This window comes from Crotalus tigris, unplaced genomic scaffold (assembly GCF_016545835.1).
Source record: "Crotalus tigris isolate CLP2741 ecotype Arizona unplaced genomic scaffold, ASM1654583v1 scf7180000018940.2059657, whole genome shotgun sequence".
Taxonomy (NCBI): domain Eukaryota; kingdom Metazoa; phylum Chordata; class Lepidosauria; order Squamata; family Viperidae; genus Crotalus; species Crotalus tigris.
In genome coordinates, this window is record NW_024097284.1 from 1,204,136 (window position 1) to 1,228,606 (window position 24,471).

Here is a 24,471-nt window from a genome sequence, read left to right on the forward strand (position 1 = left end):
CCCAAAGCCACACCGATGATGAGGCACGACCACAAACCAGAAGCCAGACCAGAGCTGCATCATTAGCCACTTTAAAGCCCTCCAATCCATACATGAAGCAAACTGACACCCTCCATGAAAATGAGGCACGACCACAAACGCGAAGCCAAAAAATAGCAAGGCAGCCCAAAATCTTAAACCCCTCTGCAACTCAGACTAACCTGAGCACAACCAAACAGAACACTCTCCCAGCCAATCAGAGCACAGCCAACCCCCCAGCCAATCAGAGCACAGCCAACCCCCCAGCCAATCAGAGCACAGCCACGCCCCTAACCAATCAGAACACACCTCCACCCAATCAGAACACAGCCAAGCTCCCACCCAATCAGTTCATACCCCCACTGGCAGTTAAAAGGAAGAAACAGCTAAGACCACACATTGCTGCTCGAAGCACGAAGCTGAAAACACCAGCCTGAAGATGACGAATGGGACTTCGTCGAAACGTCGCCAAGACACTTCCAATTTTACGCGGGAGAAAACCCGAACAACCAAAGACCTACATATATATATATATATATATATATATATATATATATATATATATATGTGTGTGTGTGTGTGTGTGTGTGTGTGTGTGTGTGTGTGTGTGTGTGTGTGTTTTCTGAGGTTTTCGCGGTTGTTTGTATGTAGGTCTTTGGTTGTTCGGGTTTTCTCCCGCGTCTGAGTTGCAGGGGGGCAGCCCACCATTTTAAATCCCCCTGCAACTCAGACTAACCTGAGCACAACAAAGCCCCCACCCAAACAGAACACTCCCCCAGCCAATCAGAGCACAGCCAACCCCCCAGCCAATCAGAGCACAGCCAACCCCCCAGCCAACCAGAGCACAGCCAAGCTCCCAGCCAATCAGAGCACAGCCAAGCCCCTAACCAATCAGAACACACCTCCACCCAATGAAGAACACAGCCAAGCTTCCACCCAATCAGTTCATACCCCCACTGGCAGTTAAAAGGAAGAAACAGCTAACACCATACATTGCTCCTTGAAGCACGAAGCTGAAAACACCAGCCTGAAGATGACGAATGGGACTTCGTCGAAACGTCGCCAAAGATATATATATATATATATATATATATATATATATATATATATATATATATATATGTCTTTTGGTTGTTCGGTTTTCTCCCACGTAAAATTGGAAGTGTCTTGGCGACGTTTCGACGAAGTCCCATTCGTCATCTTCAGGCTGGTGCTTTCAGCTTCGTGCCTTGAGCAGCAGTGTGTGGTCTTGGCTGTTTCTTCCTTTTAACTGCCAGTGGAGGTATGAACTGATTGGGTGGGAGCTTGGCTGTGTTCTGATTGGGTGGAGGTGTGTTCTGATTGGTTAGGGGCTTGGCTGTGCTCTGATTGGCTGGGGGGTTGGCTGTGCTCTGATTGGCTGGGGGGTTGGCTGTGCTCTGATTGGCTGGGGGAGTGTTCTGTTTGGGTGGGGGCTTTGTTGTGCTCAGGTTAGTCTGAGTTGCAGGGGGATTTAAAATGGTGGGCTGCCCCCTGCAACTCAGACGCGGGAGAAAACCCGAACAACCCAAAGACCTACATACAAACAACCGCGAAAACCTCAGACTAACCTGAGCACAACCAAACAGAACACTCCCCCAGCCAATCAGAGCACAGCCAACCCCCCAGCCAATCAGAGCACAGCCAACCCCCAGCCAATCAGAGCACAGCCAAGCCCCTAACCAATCAGAACACACCTCCACCCAATCAGAACACAGCCAAGCTCCCACCCAATCAGTTCATACCTCCACTGGCAGTTAAAAGGAAGAAACAGCCAAGACCACACACTGCTGCTCAAGGCACGAAGCTGAAAGCACCAGCCTGAAGATGACGAATGGGACTTTGTCGAAACGTCGCCAAGACACTTCCAATTTTACGTGGGAGAAAACCCGAACAACCAAAGACCTACATACAAATACCCGCGAAAACCTCAGAAAACATATATATATATATATATATATATATATATATATATATATATATATATATATATATATATTTGTGTGTGTGTGTGTGTGTGTGTGTGTATGTGTATGTGTGTGTATGTGTATATGTGTATATATATATATATGTCTATGTTTATCTATCTATCTATCTATCTATCTATCTATCTATCTATCTATCTATCTATCTAAAGTAAACATTTAAAAACAGGTTGAACACAGTGTGACTTTTCTGGCTATTATTTTCCATACATACTATACCATATACCATATACTGTACCATATCTCTTCCTAGTCATTAATCTTTTATACCATTTACATATTACATTTATACTATTTACATATTTATATATTTACATACATATTTACGTCTATTTATAACATAACTTTCATTTCCATTCTTATTTCATATTGTTTCTGATCTTTATCTTACGCTCACTTTGAGGTTGGAAATCTACACTTTCTCTCTTCTAAATGAGCTTTCTCTGTTGTGACTTTTTTTCCTCGAGTCTAACCAATAGTACATCTTATCCCAAACTTCTGTTTCATCCTTATCTTTAATTTCTAAGGATAATCTATTCATCTCTATACATATCAAAAATTTTCTAATTAGTTCACTCTCCAGCGGGGAGTTTCCGTTTTTCCAATTCTGGGCATACACCAACCTTGCTGCTGTTATGATATGCAACACTAGATATGTCTCTCCTTTGTTAAACTTCCCATCTATTATTCCCAGTAAAAACAATTCTGGTCTGGAATCTGTCTTCAGCCCCAACATTTCCTCCACCTAAGTCTTTATTAGCTGCCAAAATTCTTTGGCTTTGGAATAAGTCCACTACATATGATAATAAGTACCTAACATTTTCTTGCACGTCCAACATTGCCAATCTTGTTGTGGAGAAATGCCACCTGTAAAACATTTTGTACAGATTCTCTTTATATGAGGTAGCCAAAGTTAACTTTCTATTTCTTTCCCATAACATTTGCCATTTATCTAGATCAATATTATATCTGAAATTTTGAGCCCATGTTATCATCACTTCTTTTACCTGCTTCTCTTCCATTTTATATTCCAATAAACATTTATATGTTCTTTTGATTGCTTTCTCCTCCATTCCTACTAATATTTTATCTAGTGTTGTCACATCTGAGAGTTCTGAAGGAGCTGGCAGATGTTATCTCAGAAACATTGCACCACATCTTTCATGAATCCTGGAGCACCAGGGAAGTACCTGAGGATTGGAAAAGGGTTGATGTGATTCCCATCTTCAAGAAAGGGGAAAAAACAGACCCAGGAAACTACAGACCAACCAGTTTAACATCAATACCTGGGAAGATCCTAGAAAAGATAATCAAACAACTAGAAGCAAACGAAGTTATAAGTAGTAGCCAGCATGGGTTTGTTAAGAACAGATCGTGCCAAACCAATCTTATTTCATTCTTTGATAAAATGACTAAACTAGTAGACCAGCGAAATGCTGTGGACATAGTATACTTAGATTTCACTAAGGCATTTGATAAAGCAGACCACAACCCACTCCTTGGTAAGCTAGAAAAGGATGAAATAGACAATATCACCACCAGATGGATCTGTAGCTGGCTGGCAAACCATACTCATCTTACTACATCTACATGGAAGGAAGGAAGCAGTGGGGTTCCACAAGGTTCTGTCTTAGGCCCAGTACTCTTCAATATGTTCATCAATAACTTAAATGAGGAAATAGAAGGGGAACTCATCAAATTTGCAGATTACACCAAACTGGCAGGAGTAGCCAATACCCCAGAATAAAAGCTCAGAATCCAAAAAGATCTTGACAAACTTGAACAATGGGTCCTATCCAACAAAATGAGTTTTAAAGTGGAGAAAAGCAAAGTTTTACATTTAAGCAGGAAAAATCAAAGATACAAGTTCAGATTGGGTGAGACCTGGCTTAAAAATAGTAATTGTGAGAGGGATCTTGGAATCCTAGTGGATGATCACTTGACTATAAGCCAGCAGTGTGCAGCAGCCAAAAATGCTAATACAATCCTGGGTTGTATAAACAGAGTCATAGAATCAAGATCATGCGAAGTATAAGTACCGTTTTATAAAACCTAGTAAGACCTCACCTGGAATACTGCAATCAATTTTAGTCATCACATCACAAAAAGATGTTGAGAGTTTGGAAAAAATTCAGAGAAGAGCAACTAAGATTATTAAAGGCCTGGAGACTAAATCATATGAAGAATTGCTATGGGACTTGGGTTTGGCTAGTCTAAAGAAAAGAAGAAATAGGGGAGATATGATAGCAGTATTTCAGTATTTGAGGGGCTGCCACCAAGAAGAGGGGTCACATTATTCACCAAAGCACCAGAGGGCAGGACAAGAAACAACAGTTGGAAACTTATCAAAGAGAGAAGCAACCTGGAATTAAGGAGAGACTTCTAACAGTGAGGACAATTAACCAATAGAACAACTTGACTCCAGAAATCGTGAGTGCTCCATCACTGGAGGTTTTTAAGAAAAGACTGGACAGTCACTTGTCTGAGATGGTATATGTCCTCATGCTTGAGCAAGGGGCTGGAGTAGAAGACCTCCAAGGTCCCTTCCAGCTCTATTCTATTCTATTCTATTCTATTCTATTCTATTCTATTCTATTCTATTCTATTCTATTCTATTCTATTCTATTCTATTCTACTTCTCAATGTAGGCAATGCCTGGCAGTTTTATTTCATACTCAGAGTTGCTTTTGTTTTTGATTGATTGATTATGTGCCAAGAAGTTGTTGTCAGCTCTTAGTGACTATACATTTCCTCCAAGATGATCTGTCTCTAACCTGGTCTTTCAGGTCTTCCAATGATTTACTGATCACCAGTGTAACTAAGTTTTTCCACCTTGAAAAAAGTGATGCAGAGAAACAAAAATGGCCATTCTTGAATGGGTGTAAATATCTACATGCTCAGATGTAACCAACTAAGTAATATAATGGACAATAAATCTGAAATGTTAGTAGACTCCTATTTTCTTTTTATGAGAGACATTGCATCATCATTTAAAGCTTGTGAGGATTATTGTATAAACTGGAGGTTGACATGAGTTCCACATGAGCTTTATGACATACTTTGAACTACCCATTTGGTATCTGCAAGGCCTACCAAATTAAAGAAAGATGAACTACTTTTTTAAAAAAATAAAAATTGTAATCAATTAAAAAATTGTGGTCTATTGAGATTCTAGGCATTAGCACTTGCTCCACTTACCAAACTATTCCTATGAATTACCATTTTGGAAACTAATACTTTACAGATAGTCCTTGACTTATAACCATTCTTTAGTAACTTTCGAAGTTATGACATTGCTGAAAAAAGTGGCCAATGACCAATCCCAGCATCTCATGATCAAAATTTGGATGCTTGACAAGCAGCATCTATTTACAATAGTTGCAACATCCCAAGCTGCAATCACCATTTGTGACCTTCCTGGAGGGCTTCTGAGAAATAAAATCTGGAGGAACTCAGATTAGTTTAATGATAATGTGATTTGCTTACAACCACAGCAAAAAAAAGATTGTAAAATTAAGTGTGACTCAATTAACAACTGTTCAACTTAAAAATGGAAGCGTCAGTCCCAATGCAGATTGTAAACTGAGGACATTGAAACAACCTAACAAAGGTGACCACTGCAGTATGCAAAAACTTAACATACATTTGGAAAGCTGTATAAAACTTTAAAGTATACTTGGCTGAGTTGGGTAAAGAAAGGTTGTTATGACTATGTTTTACTTAAATAATGTAAAATAAGAAAGCTGCATTAAAAAAAGCATATCTTGGTGGATATAGAATAACTTAATTGTGATAGTTAGATAAGTTGTGTAAAAGGTTTGTGTATAATACAATAGAAAATATAAATTTTCAGTTATTTTAAAAAATTGTTTGAAAAATTAAACACTTTGGAGACATGTATTTTTAGACTGACCTAAGGAACATCTGTACATATATATTGGGTCATAAAATGTTCCACTGTAACCCATGCAACCTGCCATAATTTGTTTAGGATCAGTGTTCCAGAAACATAAATACATTAGCCCCAATTAAAATGAATTCCAGATGAAATGGGGGCTGCAGGGTCACCAGGATGGTTTTGAAAATCCAATCCACTAACTATCTTTAGAATTTATAAGAGTGACCTTAAGCAACTTTGCTTCTGCAACCATTAATTATTGTGATACTTATTAGTTAAGAATGGCATTTAAGGACACTTTTTCTTTAATACCTGTTCCGCAGAACAGCTAGAAAAATAATTAAAAGTTCTGCACTTTGATTTTCCCTTCACTCCCACAGTTTACTCTCCTGTAATTAATTTTACACATCTGAAATAAGCTTTAATATTATTTGAACATTTAAAATGCCTTCAAATAACCAACCAATTTATCTGGAAGATAAAAATTCTGGCTGTTATTTTCATAATATTTTAGATATAGCCTCCACTATTTTCACTGACAAATACACCAGGAAAAATGAAGCCCAGGATTTTATGGAACTGCAAAATGGTGGCTAGAGATCACAATTACCACTCTTGTAACACTGGACAAGTGGTTCCTTGAAGCCAGAAGTTATGTATTGTCCATAGTATGAGTGACTTTAACTAGTCAGGAATTGTTGGGATATATTTTATCCCTCAGAGATATGTATTGAAATAAAATCCACTTCCTTCATTTTTCTCTGGGTGGAAAATTTCTCTGAGTAGAAACACAATTTTCATAAAGTTTCCAACTCAATTTAATTTAGAAATCCATTTAAAAACTCTTATATAATAAACTTGTCCTAGATATTGTCTTATTCTGGGCATATACACTAAGTCAGCCTTTCCTATCCTAGAATCTTCCAGATATGTTAAACAGCATGACATTCCATGAGTTCAGTTTCAGGATATTAGTTCAGAATTAATTGCACTTCAAGCTCTTTGGCAATTTTGTCAGGAAAATAAGACAGATATTCTGAACGTTCAACTTTGAATGTTGTCTGTTATGATACCACCTGCTGGAATGATATTCCCCCACTCCAAAATCTGGATGGAATTCAGAAAGATATGGAAGATCTGGCTGTTCACCCAGGCTCTAGGGCAGAGTGCAAATAGGTTTACTTTGGTCATCTGTTGTTTTGGGGATCATTATATTTTATTTTATCTTTTGTAATTTTTTTAAAAATTAAATTGTAAGCTGCTCAGAGTTATTGGGTAGCCAATATATTTCATAATAAATAAATAAATAAATATTTTAAAATGGCTAGAATCTTGCCTTTAAGATAATTTATTAAAACATTGATTTTTATTTAAGTAGGCATTTAAGCACTTATTGGACCATAGCAAGTATGTTTATTGCTATTGTCTACATCAGGGGTAGGCAACCTTGGCTCTTTTATGACTTGTGGACTTCAACTCCCAGAATTCCTGGGCCAGCTATGCCCATAAAAGATCCAAGATTGCCTACCCCTGACCTAGATAGCAGCATGAATGTATGTTTTATATTGCCATAAAACAATGGCCTTTTATTTCTTTATTAACTATTATCATTGTGGAATTTATTAACTATTATCATTCATTAACTATTATTAATTGTGGAAGCAATTGCTGTTTTACATTCTTTCTTCATGGATTTCTAGAGTTATAGAAAAAAGCAACATGGATTTCAGCTGTTAAGGGAGAGTAAAGCTCTGAGTATTCAGATCAGTTTGAATAATCATTCTTATACAAATTTCATCTGGCTGCAATGACAATTTAAGTAAGATACAAAGAAAATTGATCAAGCTGCTTAGATTATTACTGATTTATTAATTATTATCAATTTATTTATATATTTATCAATATATTTATTCAATATATTGATATCCCACTAAAAATTCAAAATAGCTTTTATAAAATTGAAAATAATGCAAAAATGAATTGATACTATATATATATATTGATTTTATGCATATACAACGATATAAATATATTTATGCAAATATACAAATAACATATAAATATACAAATACGAAAATGCAAACATACAAATGAAAAATGAAATAAATAATAAAATAGAGAATAGAGAACAAAGACCATTAATACATTATTATTTGAAGTAAGGCAACTAGAATACAGAAAAAAAAAACGCTCTCCTTAAAAAATAAGAAGAAAATGCAAAATATTGAACAAGATTATACCTAACTCCATAAAATACCCAGCATCAATATCAAAATTCATTGCCACTCATGTAGGAGTTTTCCAAAATGAATAAAATATGGGAAAGAGAATATCTCCACATATAAGAATAAAAGCCAAACAAAGGGATGGTTTAGCTCAAAATTTGGAATGTGTCATTTCAGATTTTCTTTGCAAAGATGCTTAATTGAGAGAGCTTTGATTGGAAACACTTTCCATTTTTAAACATGGATTGTGTGCCACGTTACCTCAACTTTGCAGAAAACAAAGAGAAATCAAGATTTGATAAGGACATCTTTCTTTTCTTTTCCATGTTTAATCAATTCTCAACAGGCATTCTCATTCTGTAATTTTACCAAGAAGGTAGAAAAGAAAATAGATTGATCCAATACTGTATCAGTCTAATTTAGATTTAGTTAATATCTCCTTTTCTTTTATAGGTTGTCATTTTATATTTTGAGCCAAGTGTTTTTCGGTGTATTCTCCTAAGGTGGGTTCGTCTTCTGGGATTTGCTACAGTTTATGGAACAGTCACACTCAAGCTGCACAGGTATAGGATACTTTGCTGTTTCTACTTTTGTATAAATCTAGGTCGCATGCATCCACAAATGTATGTGCAAAAGTTTAAGAGTGTGTTATGGCCTTTTTCTCATAATAGAATCTCATTTTCAAACAATGAACTAATACCTTTTTCTGTAGATTTTGTTTTGGGGGGTGGCAAAAAAATGCAGCAAAGAGCTTGGTTTACTGTCTTTTTATGTGTGAGGAAATCTATAAAGTTGCCTTATGCATATCTTCTTTTAAAAACACTTCTTACATATGAAAGCAAATCTTGCTAAAAATTGGTCTAAAACAATAAGGGTGCAAACTTTTTTCCTAATCAAGAACCACATTCCTCAAAATAGAGCCAGGAGAAAAGAAACAGGACCAGGATAAAACTAAATTTGATTTAATTTTGATGAAATATAAACACAATTCATTAAATACTATTACTATGATTAATTCTCTTTCTTACTACACTATTTTTCCTTTGATGGCTAATATTGATTGGAGACTATTGCCCTAGTCCAAGGTGTCAAACTCACCACGTCACATGATGTGTTATGACGTATTGCGACTCTTTTTGCATTGCTGGCTTTAGTATGATGAAACTGACCCAAGGACACTCCTGCCCTAGTCTTAGATTGTACAGTTCTGCATTATAGTAATAAGGTTGTTTAGAAAACAAGAGACTTGAATAGTAGCATTTCCAGAAAAGAAGCTTTGTCACTTTGTGGCATGCAACAAAAAAGAGAACAAAGGAACTTGTGGCAGCTTATGAACCAATGAATATTTTGCTAAAATAAATGATGAAGTATTTAAAATGACAAAAGATGCTTGCCTAAAGGAAGGGTGAACTATAATATATTTTAAGAATTGCATCAAGATTATTCAGTACTGAGGTTCTGCAAAATTTCCCCATCAGGCAGACTTTGGTTCAAAGTTTTCTAGGGTATTAAGTTCTGTGTGTATTGGTGAGGATTACTAGTGAGCATGACTCAGATCTATTTTCATATGTAAGCACCCTGATAAATATTGACTTTGAGACCTTTTTTTACTCCTTGTGGAAAATTTTGATAAGGGACAAATAAACAAAGGGAGATAATAATCTATTGATTGTTTTTAGAAGAAAATAATGAAGTTGCCTGAAAACTAATGTACCTCAAAGGAATACATAATCAACCTAATAAGTTGGCTCAGCTGTTTTCATACGCCACATTAGAAGGACCTTTGAATTAATTGTGCTATGTGAAAACATCCAAATTTTATGGTGGAAAATTGCACATGGATCTTTGAATATCTCACTGTTAAATTCTGGAATTGGGGCAGATGTGGGAAAACAGGTTAGCCAAGAAAAATAGTGGTGCTGCTCTTACTGGTTAGCCCAGACAAACAGATGCCATACATCTTCGCATCAAGGTAGGCAATCTATGGCTTGCAGGAAACACAATCCTCTAAACCCCTTTCCTTGTTGCTCTTTAGAGTACCCAGAAATCACATCCTGGCATGTTAGGGGCAGAAAATGAAAAAGTGTGATGCTTGCTGTATTTATTTACTGATTTTATTTTATTTTTTATCAGGCCCTTTTCTCTGTTGGACTGACCTCATCCTCTTCACCACCCATCCACTTTGGATATCAAAGTATGCCGAACCCTCCCTCGCCCCCCCCCCCCGAAATTGCCAATTCCAATTATACACAGAAAAGAAACCAGTAGGTTTAGTTTGTACCATTGCATTGTGGAAAGAGTTCTAAAATGACCAGGTGAAAGGAAAATAATAAGTATCCAAAGAAACATGCATAATAGATCCAGTCTGCCATCGCCAAAGGTGGATGTACTTCCTCATTATTGTATCTTCCTTTTCTAGAGTGAAGATTTTCTGTATTCCACTTTAGCCCAACTTGGACAGTCTTTTTCTTCCAAATAAAAGATAAAAGATTGAATTGAAATCAAGGTCAACTCTTGATGACTTTCACCCATACAGGTTTCTTGATATTGTTATGGAAGGGGTGTGCCATTTCCTTCCTCTGCGATTCTTTAAAAAAAGGTTTGACTTCTCAATCTAGCCAACAGTCTAAGTACTAACCAGGTGTGTTTCTGCTTATTTTCCCAGATCAGCCACAATTGGTCATGTGCTGCAATCAAAGTTATTTGACCCATGATGAAAAGCAAGGGTGAAGGCATTAGTAGTATTAATGATATCATGTGCTTTGTTCTGCAGAGCTTTGAAGGTGTTCTTTTCTCGAACAGCTCAGCGAATTCCATATATGACAGGTGGGCGAGTGATGAAGATGCTGGCTGTGATATTTTTGGTTGTGGTGTGGTTTCTGACAGGCTGGACTTCAGCAGTCTGTGAAAACTTGCAGCGAAATATTTCACTCATCGGACGAGGGCAAACATCAGATCATCTGATCTTCAATATGTGCCTGATAGACCGGTGGGATTACATGATGGCTATTGGTAAGATGCCAGTGTTGATGTTTATAACAATGAGAGTAACCATCTGCTTAGTTGTTTTAAAAACACTCTTTTAAACCAAATGCACAGTGATATGGACAAATCTCATAAATTTAATTAGTAGTCTGTACAGATTTACTGAGAAGTAACTCTTGGTTTCCTAAATGTTATTCCCCAATTATTTATTTGTCAAACTTAACAACTGCCCATATCCCTCACCATGTACAGTTTTATTGTCTTAAACTCTTATTTTACATAGTATTATTTTGTCATTGAAAAAATAATAATTTATCAGAAATAAGTGATAGAAAAGGACATTTGTGATAATTGAGTTTATTACAGAGAACTTTGTATGAAAATATTAAGACTGATCAGTCTTTGAAAATGTCAAAACAAATGCTTTGGATTTCACACAAGCACACTATTTCTGTTACTGATTTAAGCCAAACTTTTTCGAACTTTGATCTGGTCCTGAAAAAAAATGATGCTGTCATTTTGAAAAATCCAGTTTCTGGCTACAAATTCAGAATTGTTTAGGTCTGTGAAAGTGCTGACTACTTTCCTTTCTTTGAGATATATATGTATGTATGTATGTATGTATGTATGTATGTATGTATGTATGTATGTATGTATATATATATATATATGTGTGTGTGTGTGTGTGTGTGTATACATACATACATACATACATACATACATACATACATACATTGAGGAAAGTAAGGATTCCACTATGTCTCACTGAAGGTTAGAAGAATTATAGGCCTCACTAAGACATTTGGGCTTCTTTTCTTTCTTTTTCTCAAGCTTGATACTGACTGAAGAGCAATTGTAGTAATCAGCACTGAGTGGCAGTAGCTAATTAGTTTTGTTTTTCCAAAATTTCAGCCACCATGTATCTAAGAAACAAAGTTTTCTGTTAGAACACATCTTGGAAAAGTTCAGAATTTGCAGAAAAATGGAAAATTGCTAGTAAAATCATTTCCTCCTTTCTTCAAGTGTGACATATATGCATTATCTAGGTATATTTCAGGCTGGCCTATTAAAAGAAAAACTAAATGCAATAATTTACAGACAAATTATTGTAATAAATGGTTTTCCAGACATATGAAATTGAATGCATACAGTACTCAGTTTTCCAGATCCCTTATTTCATTTGCACAAGTCAAAGAAAAAATGTAAACACTATAAAGTTCAACAAATATAATTGCCATTTAGATGTGAAGTTTCTAGTTAGGGTACATGCTTGATTTAATTAGTGCTGCCACATAGGTCAACAGGTTGCGGGGGGGGAAAGGAACCAAGTATTTCTGCTCAATCATAGTTTTCCTCTGGTATAGTTTGCAAATACTATATATGCTGTCTAAATACTGACTATATTTTTGGTAGTGATTTAGTAGAAGAACTGAACACATTAATCAGTTATTAGGTGCAGTTACCCAATTACTGACTTTAAAGTCAACCAATAACATGTTCTCTAGTTCAACATCCAACTGGTTTCTGGGAACATCACAAAAATGTCTGGGTCTTGTTGGCATTTGGTTTCTTTTCCACCTCTAGATAATTCCGCTGGCAAATGGGTAAAGGCAGGATCAGTTTAAGGTAATTAGGAGTCCAATGCAACACCGTGTTTGTATCTCCCAGGCTTACATACATACCTAGATTACTGAAGAATCCCTATAAAATGACCAGGCCATATACTGTATACAGTGATAAAATGATGCATTTCATATAAAATACCTACAACACTCAAATTAAAAATTAATTGTGTATCCAGGAGAAACGGTTTGGATACAAAATTTAAATACTTACTATTCTATTTTTTCATGTCAAAATTGTTTATTAGATTTATATCCCATCTTTTCATTTAAGAGCTCACACATAGTATTTTTCCCTCTCATTTCACACATAACAAACCCTATGAAGTCAGATGGACTTCTTTTTTAGACACACACACACACACAAACACACACAAACACACACATACACATACACACACACTTTCACTGGCAGAGAAAACAGAATTGCTTTTATTTTGAAATGCTGTTTTCCTTGCTTTTTCTCCTTGACACTTCTACAGCAATTACTTCCATTTCAGCTACCCAGAGAAAAAAATAAAATCTATCACCATGAGAGTTCTCCTACTCTATAAGCCCTATCTTAATCTCCATTTATTCCTGTCTTTTAGTTACATACCTATCCACGAGAGGCCTGTCATATTAACTCACTGCTCTGAAACTTCCTCAAGAGCCTTTGGGAGGGTCTTTAAGACAGAAAACAGGATGGAAAAAGTAACTGTTCTACAGCTACTAGACTTGCTTTCTATCCCAGCCTAATGAATGACAGGAAGCCCCAAGCATCATATATCAATCTCAGATCCTCCTTAGTTACAACAGGCAAGAGATGTCCAGCTGAATAGTGGGGCAGAAATGCAGCTGGGATTTGGTCAGGCTACCATGCATGACATAGCCACAGGGCCACATGTGTTTTCCCCATGTCTTCAACCACAAGTGCCAGAGCAGATTTATTTTCTTTCTTCAATTTTTGTGGCAATCACCTTTCCTATTTAGAAGGTCCTATCTGTTTCTCCTTTCTTTCCTTCCTGAATTCAGACTACATAAGCAAAGAGGCAGGATGTGACCTTGGCTGAACCAGGAATGGGGTACTCAGGGCAAATGCAAGTGTTCAGCAGTAGCATTGTGATAGATGAGAGAAGGAAGGGTCCCTGCTTAGATGTCTTTCATTTGGAGGGGAGTCGGTGTTCTATAACTTCATGGTAACAGGGGTCATTGAGAATAGCCCTAATCCTAATGGAATCTAAAGTAAATAAAAAAACTGGTTCAAAAACTGGTTGGCTAAGGGGAAGAAAAATACCCTGAAAGACAAACTGAAGACAGATTTCATATGGTTGGAGAACAAATAGAGGTAATCTACATTTCATCATTTATTTATTTATTTATTTATTTATTTGAGACTTATATACCGCTTTAAGTGCAACCATTTTCTAAGCGATGTACACCAGTAAGCAATGTATATATATATTTACATTGCCCCCAACAATCTGGGTCCTCATTTTACCTACCCCGGAAGGATGGAAGGCTGAGTCAACCTTGAGCCGGTGAGATTTGAACCGCTGACCTGCTGAACACAGTCAGCTAAAGTGGCCTGCAGTACTGCACTCTAACTGCTGCGCCACCTCGGCTCATTTTTAACAGTCTGACTCTGCTACCCCAGAAATAATTAAAATTCTACTACCCCAGAAATAAAGCAGAAACAAGATGGCTTAAAACTATAAAATGCAATGGGGCAAGGCGGTACACTGATATAGGAAGTACATTGTGTTTTGTCATTTCATACAGTTTTTCTTTTCCTTTTTTTGATATATCAAGTTGATTTCACATTTTTCACATTTAAGAGTCTATAAATTGTTCCACACATCTAATTGGCCTAAAGTGTTTGAGAAATATATCTATTATATGGAAGAAGAAGAAAAGATTGAGCCCAAGTATTTAGAAAGAGCAAGCTTGCTTACTGTTGACTCATACAGTGAATAAAATTTTTCTCTTTTGTGTCTTGCATTTCATAGAACATTATCCCTTGGGAACTGCATAGACAGTTGGGGCAAAACATTAGTGGGTGTGGTACGGCAAGATGTTTATGGAAACCTGCATTCTCTATCTGAGATGTCCTTTTCTCTTTCTGAAACCCTCTTCTTTCTTGATTAAGCAGTTCAATGGCATTATGCTATCTCTTTTATAACAGAGATAACTGATAGGAGTTGCAGAGGGCTAACATAACCCTAAATCCCAAACTCATCTGTAAATTAAGCCAAGAGCCATTTGGATATAAATGGCTAATAATAAACATTACTATTATTATGGATCATCGCACAGTCAGCCAGATGTTCAGACTGGATTTGGCATTTTGTCTACCTATCGAGTCCTTACCCAGGACCTGGGACAGGCAGATGTGGATGTTTGATGGTATTATAGGTATCATTGCAGGATGGAAGCAGTTCCTAGTAAGGCCGCCTTTTGCAATTGACTAATAGCGAATTTGTCAATGCCAATGGTGTTCAAGTGGTGCTCCAGTTGTTTTGGGATTGCACCCAAGGCGCCTATGACTATTGGTACTACCCTTGCTTGTTTTTGCCACAGTCTTTCTATTTCTCTTTGTAGGTCTTTGTTTTTTGTTATCTTCTCCAGTTCTTTCTCGTTTATTATTATTATTATTATTATTATTATTATTATTATTATTTCAATTTAGTGTATTTTTTATTTCATTCTTTTAGGATTATAATAATAAAAGCAATGACAAGACAATTTTAATACATCTAAATATACAACATATTTCTGATCCATAAAACATCTTTGAACATTCTTTTCATATCATCGTTAATACAGTATGTCTTCAGCATTTGTACTCCAATTAAGTTATCTGATTCTTCTATTGCTTTTCTCAAGTTATATTGGAGTGCCCAGTTAAAAATTCTAAACTGATATGGTAATATTGTTTTTATATGTGTGTGTATCTTGGTGTATGGAACATCTGTTATTAAGCTTTTTACCATATAGCAAAGCAGTGTGGAGCCAAAACAGCAGGAGCAAAGAAAGATCTTAAAAAGACCTGTTCACGTTAATGTCACTACAGAGTCTTATTTAATTTTTTCTAGGAAACCAAAATTCTTCTGGTACAAATTTAATGTACTTTAATCTAATGTATGTGGGCACTAAAATGTCTACCCAAAATTATATCATTATAGATAACAATCTGATTCCAAACTGTTCTTAGGCAATTGCAGACTGAATCTTCAACTCTTTAACTTCCAATCACTTAGAATGGTTAATTTATATTATTTTGATCTTTATAGAAAATATATTTTCAACTTTGGTTCCTGCAGTTATTGAGATTCAGGAATCAGTATCCTATACTGACATATGATAGTTCATCATGACTATCCATACTGTCATATCACAATAACTTTATTATGCAACATATTGCAGTTAAAATAGTTGATTTTTAAATCAGTACCTATGATGCAATTTTTGTGGTTTGCATTGTGCTTTTATGACTGAGTTTAATTAATCTTGCTTCTATGTCTGTGGCCTTTTAACTTCACCTTCATTTAATTTTTCAGCCTTTGATAAACATTCATTCATGCTTGATAGCTTTGCATCTTACTGTTGTTTCTTAGACTATCTAAACTGCAAGAAATTATGAAGCCTAGATATCTCTCTTTGTTTTTGAGGCAATTCTTGGTCTTTTCCCAAAGAATAAAGAGGTAGAAGAGTAAATTCTACCTATTCAAATTTAGAAAGAAAATTAAATGATTGAAGGAGGCCTTACCCCTGCCTATTTCATATATAGTCAATTCAGTTCAGTTTTTCAAGTATTAGTGGACAAGGTTCTATGCAGATCGGTATGTTATTCATTTATATCTTATGGCTTATTTCAGGCAGTCAAGTTAAGCTAAATCACCGGTTTAAAAAAACTCAAAATTAAATAGTCTAGACAAACTGAGCATTTTGGACACATGTCCAAGATCTAAGGAACTATGAAACTTGTTCCAAGAATTCCATCTTACTTTTCTTGAATTAATGCTCCTTGATTTTCATGCTCCTTTAAAAATGTACTATATTGACTGCAGTTTCAAAGCCGTTGTAATTTAGCAAGAAGTCAGTGATGTGTTCTCTGCAGAATGAAACTCATGAACAGTTGTGTTGGCTTTGAAAAAAGTTATCTAAGAGATATTATAAGAAACACCCACCCATCCTAATTAACTTCAGACTTTCTTATTATACTGGACTAGCTGCTCAGACAGCCTATGTGTTAATTCTCAGCCTTGGGGTTTCAGCCACATTATTTTTTGAGAAAATTGCTAAATAAGTGGTTGTATTAAAAAGATTGTAGCATTAGCAGTTCTCTGTACTGATCTTAGAACATACTGTACTGCCTTTATAATTGGATCAGAATAACAAGTCATATTAAAATACCTCCTTTTCTGTGTAATCAGAATTATGGTTCATGGTCCAACTGCAACATAAAATATGCTTAAATTTTGTTAACATCTGCAGACTTTCCTATGCAAATTGTGATGTTAGTTTGGAGTTAATTATATGAAGCTAATTCCTCACCCTACAACATAATTTCACAGGATACATCTAAGTTGTGTAATTGTTGCTTTGGGTAATAAATTGTTTTTTTTTCCAAATACAATGATATGTTCATTACTGCTAATTATACTTGTGCAATTTTAGGCTTAGTGCAAAGATATACAGACTTAAACTAGCTTGTGCTGGAAAGAGATTTTGATTTTTGTAGGATCCAGATAAATCTAATTATATTTCAGCAGCCAAAGCACCTCCATTTTCTAGGCATATATTTAATAGATTCCTGTTTGATCTGAATATTAGTCTGCAATTCAAGGGTTCTCAACATTTTTGGACTGGTAAAAGCATGTTATCATCACTTTAACATAATTTGTGCCATGGTAATACTAATAGCCAACTGCCAAAAACAACTATTATCATTATTATTGTGTACAAGTTGAAGATTGTACATAATTTTTTTTCTCCTGGACACCCTGTTTAATTTGGTTTTGCTTTTAATAACTCTACCCCTCTTTACAGGACATAATAAAGAAGTTCATAATCTAAGTCTCTATAGAGCTCCCTTTCTTGTATATGGCTTCCTCCCTCCTTGGTGATTATTGAAAAGTAATAATGTTTTCTGTTACTGAAGACTTTTAGAGAGCAGGATTAGTTTTATTTTAATATGTTTTTCCTTTTACTGGGTTTCGGCTGTGACTTTTATTTGCCTTATCAGACTAATTGGTTTTCTGATGCATTTTTTTTTTGGAAGCTACTTTGGGTGCTTTTAAAGCAAAGAAATTAAATCTTTCCTCTTTAAAATTAAGCAAAAATAAATAGAACTGAGCAGTGCTTCACTTTCAGTCTCCAAAATATGCTTTTGGAGCATCTGGGAACAGGAATGTATCACCTATCTGCAATATCTTAAAGCAATTCTTCTTTCTCTCCTACATGCTTTGAAACACTTTTTGTCATTTAGATCCATCGCACTACAATGATTAATAAATAAACCACCCTTGTATCTAGATACTTATTCATTGTGGACATTCATGTGCAATGCTGCATACATAGATATTATAAACAGTTGGCATTAATAGGACAAACACCTGCTGGTTATGATGGAAATGAATTGCTTATCTCCATGTTCAGTATAGAACACATATTGTTCCATCAAATTTTTGGATGGCTACACAGAATTTTAGAATTGTACAAGGGATTGTGTAGGTTACCAAACCCAATATAGTCCTGTTAAATTTCTTTGATGCTCAGAGAAGAGTATCAAGTGGAACCAACATGTTTCTATTGAAATAAATAGTGGCTGTATTTACTGAGTTAAAACTACATTTATCAGACGGTTGAAGATTAAATAAGAAGCAAAGCAGCATTATGCGATGGACATACCATTCTGATGCATGAAAGTGTATTCATATGTGCATGTTTCCAAACAGGAAAAGAGGATGGGATGATCATTTCAAATTGCCCCTCCACAAATACTAACGGAAACATTTATTTCTTTTTCAGCTGAATTTTTATTTCTCTTATGGAGCGTTTATCTCTGCTATGCAGTGCGGACAGTACCCTCGGCCTTTCACGAGCCACGTTATATGGCTGTTGCAGTTCACATTGAGCTCATTATCTCTGCTATATTCCATATAATTAGGCAAGTGACCCACACTGTTTATTTTGAAGTTCTTAGTGTGCAATCTAAAACAATTAACTGGGTTGAGATGCATGTCAGAAGGGCACAACAAAAGCCCTTCTCTCCAGACAAATTAAGAAAAGCTTTACAAATAGTCTCAAATGGATGCAAATTGTACAATGTCTGCCTATTACTTCTGCAAACAGCTTTTTTCATCTCTTCTCTTTTCATCACCACACACCTTTGCACGGACAAGATGTGAAAATAATGTTACTTGACGTATAAGTTCATGTGAGATAGATCATCCATTTATCATGTGCTATGTAATATGCACTGGATCCAAAAATGAATTCAAAGCCAATGCAGTTGATAAATTATATTGACAATATAACTGTGATAAGAATATTTTATGCCATTTACACTTTCTTTAACGCTAGTTTATACTAAATGTGTTGTAATATTTTAATCATAATGTAAGTAAGGTATATGTACAACTAGTCCTCATCCATTTTCTGACCATTCAGAGTTATAACAGCACTGAAAAAAAGTGTATTGAAACCAGTCCTCGCACTAACAACCATTGCCCAATACCCAATACTGCCACATGATCAGAATTTGGTCTCTTGGCAACCAGCATATATTTATGACAATTGCAACATCCTGGGCTTCCAGTGACTTCTGATGAAAGTCAATTGGGAAAGCCAGAATTGTTTAACAACCATGTGATTTATTTAACAAGTGAAGTGATTTGCAGTTAATTTGCAACCAAGGCAAAAAAGGTAATGAAATCAGGTGTGACTTACTTAATGGTTGACTTGCTTATCAATCAAAATTCTGGTACCAATTGAGGCCTGGTATGATCCACATTTTTAAAGATAAGTAATTTGATGGGGGAGAAGAATATTATGTATAGTTGTGTATAGCTATCTGAGCATTAAGTTGTGTATAGCTATTTGAGCATTAAGGAACAATAATGGATCTAAGAGCACTATAGTGTACAAACTCTGTCTTTCACTGAAAATACAACATATCCACTTTACCTTCTGTTTAATCTGGATTAATCTTCAGTTTATACATTCATAACCAATTCAGTACAAGTGACTTAGGCTCTCTTTGACATAAAGAAGAGATAAAGTTAGGTGTCATTAAAGTATTTATGACAACTAAAGCATAATACCTAGGTGATCCCTTCTGATAGTTTCATATAGTTAATCAGAATAGAGCTGTAAGGGACATTGGAGATCTTTTAGTCCAAGTAGGAGACTCTATACCATTTCAGATGGGTGGCTGTCCAGAACTTTCTTAAAAACCTCCAGTGATGGAGCATCCACAACTTCTCAAGGCAAGCTGTGCCATTGTTAAGAAGTTTCGCCTTAATACAGGTTGCTTCTCTCCTTGATTAATTTCTATATGTTGTTTCTTATGTTGCCTTCTGGTTGCTTTGAAAAATAGGTTGACTCCCTCTTCTTTATGGCAGCCCCTCAAATATTGGAAAACTCCTATCATGTTGTCCCTAGTCCTTCTTTACACTAGACATGCCCAGTTCCTGCAATTGTTCTTCACTGTATCCCAAATTGCTGCTATTGACCTGACAGTGGTAAAATGTTATTGCCTTTATCTGGGGACTGTTTGCTCTCCTACCTCTAACAGGGATTTTCTCCCACAAAATATATGGCAGCCTCTCAAATACTGGAATACTGCTATCATGTCACCCCCAATCCTTCTTTTCTCTAGACTGGCCTTACCAATTCCTGCAACTGTTCTTAATAGGTTTTGCTTCCATGCCCTTATTCATCTTACCTGCTCTTCTTTGAACTTTTTCCAAAGTCTCAACATCTTTTGTGTAATGTAGTGGCCAAAACTGGATGCAGTATTCCAGGTGTGGTCTTACTAAGGATTTATAAAACAGTATTAATACTTCATGTGATTTTGATTCTATGCTTCTGTTTATACAATCAAGGATTGCATTAGCTTTTTTGGCTGCTGCCACACACTGCTGACTCATGTTTAACTGATCGTCCATTAGGAGTCCAAGGTTCCTCTCACAGTTATTATTTTGAGCCAGATTTCACCTAATCTGTCCTTGTACCTTTGCTTTTTCCTGTCTGGGTGTAAAACCTTGCTTTTCTCCAGATTAAATGTCATGTTGTTGGATATGGCCCATTGTTTAAGTTTGTCAAGATATTTTTGGATCCTAAGCTTGTCTTCTGGGGTGTTGGCTATTCCTGCCAACTAGTGTCATCTGCAAATTTGTTGAGTTCCCTTTCTATTCCCTCATCTAAGTCATTTGTGAAGATATTGAAAAGTACTTGGCCTAAGACAGAACCTTGTAGTACCCCACTACTTCCTTCCTTCCATGTAGATGTAGTAAGATATTGAAGAGTACTGGGCCTAAGATGGAACCTTGTAGTACTCTACTGTTTCCTTCCATCCATGTAGATGTAGTACCAATAAGGACTATTCATTGAGTACGGTTGGTCAGCCAGTTATAAATCAATGTGGTGATGGTGTCTATCCCATATTTTTCTAGCTTACCAAGAAGTAGTTGTGGTCTACTTTGTCAAATGCCTTGCTGAAATCTAAGTATATGTCCACAGCATTTTGCTGGCCTACTAATTTAGTCACTCTGTCAAAGAATGAAATAAGATTGCTTTGGCATAATCTATTTTTAACAAACCAGTGCTGGTTACTAGTTATAATTTTGTTTCTATATGTTCACAGATCTGTTTTTTGATTATCTTTTCCAGTATATTCCCAGGTATTGATGCTAGGTTGATTGGTCTGTGGTTTCCTGGATCTGTTTTTTTCTTCTTTTGAAGATGGAAACCACATCAGCTCTTTTCCAGTGCTCTGGTAGTTCCCCAGTGCTCCAGGAATTTTTAAAGATATGGTACAATGCTTCTGAGATAACATCTGCCAAGTCCTTCAGAACTCTGGGATGTAATCTGTCAGGTCCCGTTGATTTATATTCATTAAGATCAGACAGGTGTTCTCTTACCATTTTCTTGCTTATTTTAATTTTTATTTCTAGTCTGTCTTTTACAGTTATGTTTTTGGTAGGTTGGGCTTTTTGGGTGAAGATTGATGCAAAGAATGAGTTAAGCAGCTCTGCTTTCTTTCTACTGCTAAATAACATCTTGTTATTTAGATGTTGAAATAAACTTTTTATTATCTTTAACTGTTATGGTAAGTCTTTCTTAATAATAATAAAGAAGTTGGAAGGGACCTTGGAGGTCATCTAGTAGTTCAACCCCCTGCTCAGGCAGGAAACCCTATACCATTTCAGACAAATGGCTATCCAGTCTCTTCTTAAAGACTTCCAGTGTTGGAGCATTCATAGCTTCTGGAGGCAGGTTGTTCCACTGGTTAATTGTTCTAACTATCAGGAAGGAAGGCTTCATTCTGAACCTTATGCTGATATTCTGCCTTAGTTATGTGTCTCTCTTTCCAGTTTTTGTACTTACCCTTTTGGCTTTCAGTTTATCAGAAAGATTTTAGTACCACCATGTTAGTTTCTTCTTGGATTTCTTGTTTTACTTTTTCAGTAGTATTGTGCTGGACTGGGCTTTTATGGTCATATTTTTCAGTTTCCCATCCTTCTTGAATTGTTTTCCCCTTTAGGATTTTTATCCATGGAATTTTTCTTAGATCTCTCTGAGCTTGTTAAAATCAGCTCTTTTAAACTTTACAACACTGGTTGGATTATATTCTGTTGCTTGTGTTTACATTATATTGAATTTTAATATGACATGGTCACTCTTGCCCAAGACTATAGATGATGGAATTGGGATAGTCATTCAGAAATTGAAATCATATCAACATTTCATCTATGATGGATTTAGCGCTTTACTAAAAGGTAATGTTGTAAAATTGCATCTCAGTTTTTCCTCTACCAATATCCCCAGATCCTCCATAAATTCCAATGTATCTTTAACCTCTTCTAGGCAGGAAGATACACCTCCATTCTGAGAATGCCCCTGGGATAGCTTAGGCTCAGGAATACTATTGTAAATTCAGCTTATCCTAGAATGGATATTAAAATCAGTATAGATAGTCCTTACCCTACAACCACAACTGGAACCAGAATTTCCATTGCTAAGCAAAATGGTCGTTCAATAAGCCACATCCAATTTTGCAACCTTTTTTCCCATGGTTGCTAACCGAATCATTGCCTAGCAATGTTAAGAGAATCCAGCTTCCCTGATTGATTTGGCTTGTCAGAAACTAGCTGAGATGTTTTGCAAATGGCAGTCACATAACCCCAGGACACTGCAACTATTGTAAATAGATGTTGGTGGTCATGCACCCAAATTTTGTTTATATGACCATGGGGATACTGCAATGATAATAAGTGTGAGGACTATTAATAAGTTACTTTTTTCAGTGCTGTTGTAACTTTAAAGAGTCACTAAATGAATGATTGTAAGTTGAGAACTATCTGAAATGCCATAAGTCACATTAACTAAAGGTTTTACCCTTTGCATCATTATCTGCAGTCATGACATCACAACTACTGTAACGTAATGGTTCTTTATATATCTTATAATGGGCAAATGACACAGGGGTATATTGTGCATGAGCACAATTAACAAAAATATTATTTTCTCCCATCAAATTCTACCATATTAAATAAACCCAGGTTTGAAGTTATATTAAAAGGGATCAAAACAATCATCCAATAAGTATATTATTAAATACAGAAAATTCCTATTATACTGGATGTCAATGCTGCAAATACTGTATATTCTTGCTTTGACAATATGCAAAACTGTCTGGTATTTACTGGGTTAATACATAGCTTAGAGTGGGGGAGTAAAAAGCCGGGAAAGAAAGAGGAAGTAAACTTTTGACCTTCACACTAATTGGATAATGTGACTTGTGACTGCAAGATAAGGGAGGGGTTTAGCAAGAAAAGTTTGATGCCAGCAAGAGGAAGTAATGCCTTTTTCTGAAAACAGGAGCAATAATGGGCAAAATGCACACAATACATGTGTACATGTTTCCACTCTCACACAACACAACAAAATGGGGATGTGAGCATGTGTGCTGAGAAATAGACACAGAAACCTCCATATTTAATAGAATAATGAAAGATTAGTAACTTTATATTCAGACTTTTTTTGCTATAAGCATAGTTCAGAATATTTTTTTAAAAAAATTACACATGACAAAAAATGTGGAGGAAGGTGTTATTTATTACTTATATGTAAATTTTGATTTACAGGTTCAGTCTTGCTTCAAGACTCCAGTCTGATTGGATGCTGATGCTATTCTTTGCACACACACACTTAACTGTGACAGTCACCGTTGGGTTACTTCTGATTCCAAAGGTATTTTTCTGTTGCACTTTTATTTTGTGAGATCTGAAGGCACATGCATACTATAGTAACTACATATATAGTTTATGTGCCACCAGGGGTAGGAAGATGCTATCGATAGGTCCTTCAGATGGGTGCATGGATGCCATGAAGGGACAGGCTGGTGCTGTGGGCTCCAAAGTGTACAGGGACTTTGGGTGCCACTGGGGAATGGGTGCATAACTCGGTGCATGAGTGGGTGTGGTCAGATGCATGAGCAAGTTCACAGGTGC

At 36.0% G+C, this 24,471-nt stretch overlaps 1 protein-coding gene across 2 annotated transcripts in view; it reads left to right on the forward strand.

The window, feature by feature from the left end:
- The window catches only part of GPR158 (G protein-coupled receptor 158), a 176,377-nt gene that overhangs the window by 140,916 nt on the left and 10,990 nt on the right, over positions 1 to 24,471 (forward strand). For both annotated transcript variants that reach the window (XR_005558465.1, XM_039357716.1), the window contains exons 6-9: positions 8,598 to 8,707; positions 10,918 to 11,156; positions 18,764 to 18,902; positions 24,106 to 24,211. Coding sequence is in view for 1 of the 2 variants with exons in the window: in XM_039357716.1 (XP_039213650.1) it covers positions 8,598 to 8,707; positions 10,918 to 11,156; positions 18,764 to 18,902; positions 24,106 to 24,211 (594 nt within the window). In the remaining variant the exon portion in view is untranslated. The remainder of the gene's footprint in view (positions 1 to 8,597; positions 8,708 to 10,917; positions 11,157 to 18,763; positions 18,903 to 24,105; positions 24,212 to 24,471) is intronic.